This window comes from Macrobrachium rosenbergii, chromosome 10 (assembly GCF_040412425.1).
Source record: "Macrobrachium rosenbergii isolate ZJJX-2024 chromosome 10, ASM4041242v1, whole genome shotgun sequence".
NCBI lineage: Eukaryota > Metazoa > Arthropoda > Malacostraca > Decapoda > Palaemonidae > Macrobrachium > Macrobrachium rosenbergii.
Window position 1 is genome coordinate 24,654,551 of NC_089750.1, and position 10,632 is coordinate 24,665,182.

The 10,632-nt window shown below is 32.9% G+C and overlaps 1 protein-coding gene across 4 annotated transcripts in view; it reads left to right on the forward strand.

Annotated features, from left to right (window-relative positions):
- LOC136842563 (uncharacterized) overlaps positions 1 to 9,869 on the forward strand; it is a 616,302-nt gene extending 606,433 nt beyond the window's left edge. For all 4 annotated transcript variants that reach the window (XM_067110026.1, XM_067110027.1, XM_067110028.1 and 1 more), the window contains 2 exons: positions 4,655 to 4,759; positions 9,268 to 9,869. In XM_067110026.1, the coding sequence (XP_066966127.1) occupies positions 4,655 to 4,759; positions 9,268 to 9,775 (613 nt within the window). In that variant the 3' untranslated portion in view covers positions 9,776 to 9,869. The remainder of the gene's footprint in view (positions 1 to 4,654; positions 4,760 to 9,267) is intronic.
- The last annotated feature ends 763 nt before the right edge of the window (positions 9,870 to 10,632 follow it).

Here is a 10,632-nt window from a genome sequence, read left to right on the forward strand (position 1 = left end):
CATTGAAATACACTTCTACGGTAGTCTCCTAGTTGAGAGCTGTTAATCAACTTAGTGGTCTGGTTAAACTAAGGTATGCTTATTTTATGCTTACATTAAAGCTCAAAATAATGAAAGACAAATGACCTTAAGATGGAGTTTGGAGGTGAATTGTTGTTAGAACTACTTGAACAGACAAAGTTTCCCTTGCCTTATCCTAAATAGACTGTGCATCAGATCTTTGAACCAAAATATTTTGAGAGTTACTAATTACATAAAGAAGCTTATTTCCTAGAATGACATAAACATTCTTATAAAGGAAAATGGTTCGTGAAGTCCCTTTTTATAATTAGCTACGGTGTAACGAAGGTGTAGTGACAAATCCGTTGACATATTCTTGGGTGCGGATGTAGTTCAGATAAACATTAAAATTTCATTTCTTTTTTAATTGTTTTTAATGTAAACAGTAATTTGAATACCAGCATCCATCTAAAATTAATTTATTCTAGCCACTTTTATTTTGCTGCTTTCCTTATGCTAGTCAATAAGTTAAGTTTTATGTTAATTAGACGAAGAGTAAAAAGTTTTAAAGTAATCAGTTATAAAAATTAACGTGGCGGTAGATATGATTATCAGAATTAAATGTAGATTTAGGGATATTTGATTAATTTGGCATTTACCCACGAGATTAAAAGTTTTACATCTCTACGACATGTTATGGCGGATGATTGTAATGGTAGTTTAGAAGGATTTGCTAAATAACCTTCAGTTGTGGCCAAGAATTAAGGTTTTGTTTGCGATTCTTATCTACATTTGGGTAAAGGACGCTATCCGGTCTTTGAGCAAAACTCTCTATTTTTTTCCCCCGTTAGTTCTAGTTTGTAGGCGCATTTTTTGGTCAAGGTACCGAGGAAAATGCCGGTTAAGTGAGATGACCGTCCCTAAGGCACAATGGTCAAAGATGTCTACTCCGATATAATCCTCATCTATAACAAGGACATCTCTTTGAAATCAAATAAAATTTATTGCTTTACATAATATAAGTAGTTGGAGACCGTTCCAAAACTGACACCAAACCTAATGTGCTTTATTGTTTTCAGTTTAAGCAGAAAGTTACAAGAAGCCGAGTTCAATGGTTTAGGTATCCCTTATCGAAGGCTGGTCTAAGAAATTAGAAAGTAGATTCCAACACCCCCGGCTGATGGTTGACCACCTTTTTGTTTTCCATAACGTCAGACATCACATGAATCTCTCTCTCTCTCTCTCTCTCTCTCTCTCTCTCTCTCTCTCTCTCTTGACATACATATATATATATATATATATATATATATATATATATATATATATATATATATATATATATATATATATATATATATAAGGCATTTGCCTTTTTTTATATATTGATCACGTTCCATATTTTCGTGATTCAGTTTTGCATATATATACATACAGTATATATATATTATATAGCCTATTATATATATAATGTATTTTGTCTGTCCGAGCAGTTATGCAGAAATTTAAAGTGTCGTGTTGCTGAAATTCACCACGACTGATGCTTCATTCTTCAGATGCTTTACAGCTCAAAGGGTTTCATTAAGTATAAATAACACTAACAGTTAATATAAACTATTTGATTAATAATGGAATTTTCTCTCTCTCTCTCTCTCTCTCTCTCTCTCTCTCTCTCTCTCTCTCTCTCTCTCTCTCTCTCTCTCTCTCTCTCTCTCTCTTTTGGAATTCCTTCTGAAATAATCAACTATTTTTATGATGATATCATTACTACATTTTTATTTCATGGTAGGTTTAGATGATTAACATTTGTTAATTTTATCTGCTCTTTTGTTCTGTGAAAATATCTCTTGAAGTGTGTGTGTTGTGCAAAGTTTAGTCAGGCTGGCGCGCACTGCCTCTGGCGAAGCGGTTTAAGGCAAAAGCATGGTTTTCGTAACTGAAAATCGTCAGACAAAACGTAACTATTCAGTTGCAAGGAAGATGAATAATGAAGAGGTTGTTGTTTTGTGGTCATCTTTTCATGGCGTTTGGAAACAGGACCTGTATATTTTGAGTAAACCCAGTTGATGAAAAACTTATTTTTTTCCCTACAAAACCTACAAGGAATAGGGGTGCCATATCTGACACCTTTTTTTCGGGAATATTAAAGATAAAAATTTTACAGCATCCTAAGCCTGTACTTCATCCTCTTCCTTTTTCTCAAAGAAGAAGCTTTTTTTTCTATTTTTCAGTAACTCATTACGCACATGTATCCAACACCTGGTGAAGTAGCTTATGGATAAATCTTTCACCAAAAACCATTGTAAATGCAGATTTTATAAAATATATTTACAATTAATTCTTGTTTAATACCTATGTGGTACATACAAAAAACTTCATAATTCATAATTATATTATGGAGAACAGAAATTCTAGGGACGGAGCCTGCTTTAAAACATTAATGTATGCTAAAAATATTTCTGGATTTCATAAATATTTAAAAAAAGTAAAATGAAATGATATATAAATTAATATACCTTGTGCATTCACTTTTAAGCCAGTATCTGCCCAACAGTGAGTTATCGGCATCTAGATCCACTTCAGGAAAACCCTTTGTATATAATTATCAGCAGAAGACATAACTGTCAACTGAAGCCAGCACACGTGATCGAGAGTAGGAAAGTGTTTGAACTGATGCCATGCTCCTAAAGTTTCGTCTTCTTGTGTCATATATCAAACAAAGTGACAGGGTTCTTCGTCCAACAGCCAAAAGCTGTCTTTTGTTGTCTAAAGCAGAAAATTGATCATCCAGGCAGTCTTAGAACGGTTTTATCTAAAGCCGTTTTGTCTGGAGCACTCTGCCTTAGAAGATAGAAGAATGTTGTTATCTTAAGTTTCATCTGCTTTTATGAATTCTGTTTTCATAATTTTTAGTTACATTTCTGGAACTATCGGAAGCTTTTTACTGTTATTTATTCAATTCATGTCATGTAAGATTTAACCTGTGTTATTGCACTGAGTATATGAAATTTTAATCAGTAAAATTATTTTGTATTTTTGTAAGTATAACATAATCATCGATAATATTCTCCAAGCATACAAAAAATATATGCCCTCTATGCCTGTACTGATGAACAATGTGGAAAGGCAGACAAATATAGTCCTGAATAAAATACCAGATGGAATTAGTTCCTGTATGCTGACCATTAAAATGAAATGCCATTTTTTTATAGTTTTTGTTTATTGTGTTTTGATTGAGCAAGAACTGTCGTGTCCGGTACTCTATATAGATTGTTTTGGAACTTTCTTTATTATAAGTGACATGATAGCGGCAATAAAAACTTTTTTTCTTTCACTGATTGATTTTGAACATGCGTGATATTAACTCTGGCTCCAAGGATAGCACTTGAGGTACATATCTATGTAACGTTATAAAGAGAAGGAAGTCATCAAAGATGGAGCGAAATAAAATATGAATATTTTGAAAACTTAGACTAACTCTGAGCAAGTACCATTGGGAAGGTAGTAAATTGTACTGGATGGAAGTAGATGCCTAGAAACGCTGATTATTAAATGAATCTCAATATAAAAAAAAGTAAAAGAGCTGTCCAATAAGAATACTTCTTTGAAAGAAGAAATCAGATTTTGAAGAGCAGATTGCAGGGAGTAGAATCGACGCAGATTTGCATTATACAAGAAATGGGCAAATGTATACTTGAGAGACCTTACAGGAGCTTTTGTTCAGGATGTGCGGAAGAGAATTTAGAGATTGAAGCATAGGAATATGCCGGTTGATGTATTTTATGCGTGAGATGCTGGTATGGTGGTGACAGTGTAACTGAGTGGGTGATCATAGTGTGTCCGTTGTGTCTAGGTAAAGAAAAGTTTCAATGGAGTGAGTAACAGTAATTGTTTCTTTTTACAATGGGGGAGTAGTATACATAGTTGCAACAATTTTCGTGAAAGTTTTTTTTAGAAGACTGTATGTTAGAGTTTTGATTGAGGAAGAAGAGAGAACAGAAGAGACTGATAAGTGTTACGGTTGATTGGTGCAAAATGTAATTTGTTGTTTGTTATTTAGCCTATTCATGACGAAAGCAAAGGTTTTTGGTGGAAAATACAGAGGGGAGTGTGACGGGATTCTATGTAACCCAGGGTCTCAGAATCGGATGTGTAATGTCTCTATGACTATTTGACATTTTTAAGGATGAAGTGGCGAGAAGCCAGGAAACGGAAAGATGTAGGCTCAATATTGCTGGATAAAATGGGATCATGAATGTAGGTTCGAGTATTTTGTTTTTATAGTATTAGATGGTAATAGTGAAGATGAGTTGCTGTTATTGATGAAAGTGTTTTTAAGCAAACCGATTTTTATATATTTACATCTCCATTTTCTTTTATTTTGTATCATTGAAGGCATCATCTGTGTGCGTGCTATTCTTCAAATGTCGATATTTATTTCTACTTGGAAATCTAAATGAAAATTCCTACCTTAGAGCTGATTTCCGTGGAATATTTTCCTGACTAATGTAACTCAACTACCACTTTTGGAAATAGAGTGCATGTTTTTTTTCCATATGAATGTTATTCCATAGATATAGTTATTACATACCCATATCTTCAAAATGTTTGTTATGCCATGCTTTTCTTTTGATCATCTCTGTTTATCTCATTTCAGATTCAGTGATATCTACGACGACAGTGCAGAACTAGAAGGAATGGTTTCCTGGGCTCGATACAGAATACCCCAGCACATGAGATCGCTAACTCTTGCACTTCATGAGTAAGTCACTTTCATTTCTACGGAACTAATGGATAATTAACATAAATATTTTGACGAAAAATTAAACCCATTTGTAAGTTTTGGGAATTGGCATGGATATTTTTTTTATTTTGAGGGTAACAATTTAACCAAAAACGTAAAACTCCTTTTGTGGTACTGACCTATATACTGTATTTATTTTTAGCAATACTCATCTAGTTGATAATTATATTCAGGTATATACAGTATGTATATACATGTATATATGTGTGTGCATATGTATATATATATATATATATATATATATATATATATATATATATATATATATATATATATATATATATATATATATACACACACACACACACTTGTATTACCATACGGTAAGTATCGTTTAGTATCCAACTCACTTTACGTATTCACTTTCCTACTCCTAAGGGCAATTCTTGCTGGTAAGTTATTCCCGGGATATAGTGAATTCGATATTAAACATAAAATCACATATGCCATATATGTATGTAAATATATATATATATATAATATAAATATGTATATATACATTATATGTATGTGTATATATACATATGCAAATATATAATATATATATATATATATATATATATATATATATATAATATATATATACAAATTTATATATAGTATAAATATATATGTATAATACAGTATATGTATATATATAAATATACATTATAAATATATATATATATATATATATATATATATATATATATATATATATATATATATATATATATATATATGTATGTATGTATGTATGTGTATGTATGTATGTATGTATGTATATATATGTATATATATATATATATATATATATATATATATATATATATATATATATATATATATATATATATATATATATATATATATATATATATATATATATATATATATAGATATATATAGATATAACGACTGGTTTGATGGGAACCATAGCCACATTTAACGGAGAGATAGATTAAAAGGTACTTTCATTCGGCGTCGACGTTCATGTTCGTTAGATCGTAATATTTTTAAAGCCTGTAAAGTAATAATTAACATGTTTTTGAATAGAGATACTTGAATTGTTTTTTAACATAAATATTGCAAAGGAAAAGTAGGGACACTATATTTAGAAAATTTCCACTTTTTCCAATGGCACGCACACACACACACACACACACACACACACACACACACACACACACACAGTTACGTATAATACGTTTAAAAATAGTTCAAAGTCAGGTCCATTTCTGTTTAGAGTTGGTTTTTCTGAAGCCCTTAAGGTTTATAAGTTTTTTTGAACAGCAGAATTTTAAAATCTATAACATCCTTGTAAGTTGTAAGGTATTCATGAAGACGAGACCATTGGCATAACCAGCATATTAAAGCTCAGCATGAAATGGGAAAGTCAGCATTGTCCTTACTGAGAAGGCAAGGTTGACTACATCATATTCACTGCATTTAGACAAATTATTATTCTTCTTCTTTCGACCTTATTAGTCCCGCTGTATAGCAGGGTCAGCCGCTCGAGTCAACTTTCTCCATCTATTTCTCTTCCTAGCATCTTCTTCCCCCAGTCCCACCTCACCCATATCCCTCCTCACCACATCCATCCATCTGATCCGCTGACGCCCCACACTCCTCCTCCCCATCACTGGCATGCTCTTAGCTCTCTTGATTGGTTCCACCTGCTCCATTCTTATTACATGGACTTAGTGTCTCAGACGAGCTTCCCTAGCCTCCTCCTTTACATTGCATATACCACACAGTCTTCGTATATCCTGACTCTCCCTCCTTTCCAGCAGTGATATTCCAGCAATCCATCTCACCATCCTCATCTCGGTTCTTTCCAGCAGTCCCTCCTCTTTCCTCTCAAGTGCCCAAGTTTCTGCCCCATATAATAGTAGGGCCTGACAATTGTCTTATAAATCTTTATTTTATACAGATGAACAGTCCTTTATTCCCAAGCCACTGGCAACTCCATGCTTCCGGTAAATCTCTGGATTTTAAAATTATTTGGAAAAATCATCTTGAAATCAGCTTAGAGGTTCAAAATCGATAAAAAATTTCTTCGTAGCAAGTATAAAATTAAATAAAAGGGAGTTTGCAATGAAATGACACTCTTTCAGCAAAGAAATTTGTTTTTGGCTGAGAAATTTATTAATGAGTTTTACACATTTGTTGAAAACGCTCACCTTTAGGTGAACATTGATTTGTAAAAAGCCCAATAAAAACACAATTTCTTCATGAAAGGACTGCCAGTGTAGGGCGCTGATGTTAAAATATTTAGGATTCATACGAGTTTGGCTGTAAAATTTGTTATCAATCCTGTTAATTTGGGCTTTCTAGATGCAGATAAAAAGAGGGAAAAATCTAATTACGACAGCCATAAAATTTTATTATCGTTTTTTTTTTTGCCTCTTCTCTCCATATTGAGAAGTTTTATATTTGAATACAATATCCCTCAAACCCATGAGGTTCATCTATTTCTTCAGATACCAAGACAACACTCTTAACAAATTTTGTTCCTGACAAGAATTAATTAGTCATAGGTGAGCTCTAAAGGTTTCCTATACCCAGACCCTCCAAGTTAGTAAATATAATATTTTTCCAAGCTAGTAAATACAACATTTGCCCTTAAAAAAAACAGGTATCACTAACAGTCATTTGATATTAATCCTCAAAATTTCCACGACTCTCGGGAACCTAAATAAATTGAACCAACTTTGAATGATGAGGGGTCTGCGTGTGGATGTGCATACATAATTTGTGTTTAGGTTGATGTGCCTTAGTGTATTTGATCATTTTCCTGTTTTATGCCTCTACTTTTGGTCTGACGTGTTCCCTTTCATATCTGAAGATAAAAGATTTATATGTAACTACAGATTCTTGTTAATTTTAATTTTTACGTGCATTTTAAATGTTTTAATGTAACAATGCCTAACGTTTCCGCCCAGTCAAGATGTTCCTTTTTAGACTAGCTATTTTGTTTACATTATATACACACACACACACACACACACATATATATATATATATATATATATATATATATATATATATATATATATATATATATATATATATATATATATATATATATATATATATAAAGTTCAAAATTTATTTTTAAATACAAAATTCCTTAAATAGTGCAACCAAGGATGTTATTGATGGGGAACTATAAGACATAGCACGTCTAGTGTAAGGAAGTATGTCAGTTTGGTTGAGATTCCGATTTCAATTACCTGTACGAAACTGATAAATGAAAAGCAACTTTAACATCTATGATATTTTAAAGAGAGAGAGAGAGAGAGAGAGAGAGAGAGAGAGAGAGAGAGAGAGAGAGAGAGAGAGAGAGAGAGTTGCTGTCTTTGAGTGCGAGTAAATTTCTTGCCACAAATATCGTTCAATATCGAATTCACACTGTCTTTTGTAATAGCTTACACCCAAAAGCAGCTATAATTGATAAGTGCCTTTGCGTCGTCGAGGATGCGAACCATAGCCCCCTTTTTTTTTATAAACAACGATAAACCCGCCTCTTCCACTCCTTGCCGGCGCAGAACCTCTTATCAGTAATAATTAGCTTTGGATGTAAGGTATTCCCATGATTTGTTGAATTCTATATTAAACGATTTTAAGGCTTAGTGTTTGTTAATGTAAAAAAGTTCTGTATGTAATTGTAATTGTATATAAAATTATATATATATATATATATATATATATATATATATATATATATATAAATGTATGTATGTATGTAAGTATATTATGTTTGTGTTTGCGAGCGTGTGTACGTATGTGTGTCTGTGTGTGTTTTATGATTATAGTTCTTAAATTGGGTAATATTCACGTACACTACTCATATACTGTATTAAACCAGTCTTGGAGTGAGTGTTATGATGCTTAAATGGATCTAGTTGCCAGAGTTCTGAAGAAACATCAATTGTAACGAAACATTCCGGTTTTTGATGGGTTAAGTGATGTAAGCAAATTCAAAAACAAATATCAAAATGATCTTTGTGTTTTTTTGTCTGTATTGATTCTAATTTTTCTTTCCACCCTTTTATGTAAGGTTAAATTTCAAATGTTTATTTAAAGCGAAAGCTCAGTCACTGAATAACTAGAAAGAATTGCACATTAAGTTGAAAAATATCTTTTATTAGAATATTCAAGGTTTATGAAGTTTCCTGTATGAATATTTTATTTTCATAGATCTGCTGCTGTTCCTATGGAGTCCGATATATTTATGAAGAGTTAATAAATAGCATTGTGGCAAGATATTTTCGAATCATGGCTGGCTATTCGGGTCTTATGAAGAGAGATTTAAAAATAGCATAACGTGTCATATCTGTACCATGTGGAACCCAATGATATTGCTGGGAAAGTCCAAGCATGCAAGTTTAGAAATATAACCCGAGGGTAAGATACATCCTCCTTTTAAGACTTCTGTATGGAAGAAAAGACATTTATAACTTTGTTTTTTTCGTTCATGTCAGAGTTTCAGATGACGATTTCGGGTCCTGTCTTGAAGAACCATCTGCGGAAATCATGGTCGAACTCATGACCGTCCTGGCCAACCACCCTGGTCTTGTCGTCACTAACAACCCTAATTACGGAATGTTGCACCATCCTACAAGAGATAACCAATTTTATAGTCTACCTTCACATTATACGAAAGTGAAAGATATGAGATCTGGAAGTGTTGCTGACCTCCAGGCCTTAGAGAATTCCATGCAAAAACCCCTTGCTTGCAGTTGTGAGAACCTCCCAGAAGATTGCGCTGAATCGAGTCATGATGTTTCAGACGTCACTCATTCCCGAATTCACATGAGTAAGTGCCTATCTGGTGGAGGGTGCTCGAAGCAGTGTAGTTTACACAGTTCTCTAAATGAATCTGCGTTGATAAACCCACCTAATTCAGATATTAGCATTAATGATCCTTATCAGGGAGACACTTTCCACGCCCCCGGTCCTCCCCAGGATTATATCGGAGGGGACACTTGAGCTTAGTAGTAACTTTAGATTGTACATCATTTTATTATCTCACAATATTCCAGTTACTCATTGTAAATATTTATGAAAAAGTTTTACTGATGTTCTACCAGGTTTTATTCAAGTTTTCCTTCAAAACAAATGTGTTTAGCAACTCCCGGACTGAATATTAAGATCGATTTTCCGCGCTTCAGCAACGTCATTTTCAGTTTCCAGCACGCTGGTTCTGCTCATTACATCCCGTCAAGCTATTTGAACATGGAATTTAATCTTGACAGAAATTCCATGACCAACTCCAGTTGAAGTTAGACTTCACCTGGAATTCATTTACTTGTCTTAGGAAAGAATCGCCAAACATAAATCTTTTAAACTGGTGTAGCAGAGTAGCCAAACGCATACAATTCTTATTAGTCTCTTTCTTTTAAGGCAATTAAATTCGCTTATGTCGACATGCTGGTTTTTTCTCTCTCTATCTGTGGAACTGATGGTATGCGTTTTTCTTATAACGCGACCTACCTACGCATCACAGACACCATAAGAAATTATAAAAAATACAGGTAATTTATTAAGGACAGTAATAGTTTTCTAATGAGGTATTTCTTAGATAAAAACCAAGCCATTCTTCAACATTAGGTCTTCCTCTCGCCGTACTGTAATGCGATACATTTTGTATGTACATATTCATGTGTGTATATATAAGTTTTTTATTTTGTTTTATAGATGATTTTATACATTCCTGTACAAATGTGTTTGGGTGTAAGAATTAACATCCAGACACTGTTAGTTACCAGTTTTCTATCAGATAAACCAATATTTGTCTCTATATTTTCGCCAGTATTCTAAAATTAGGAAAAAATCACTTAAATAAG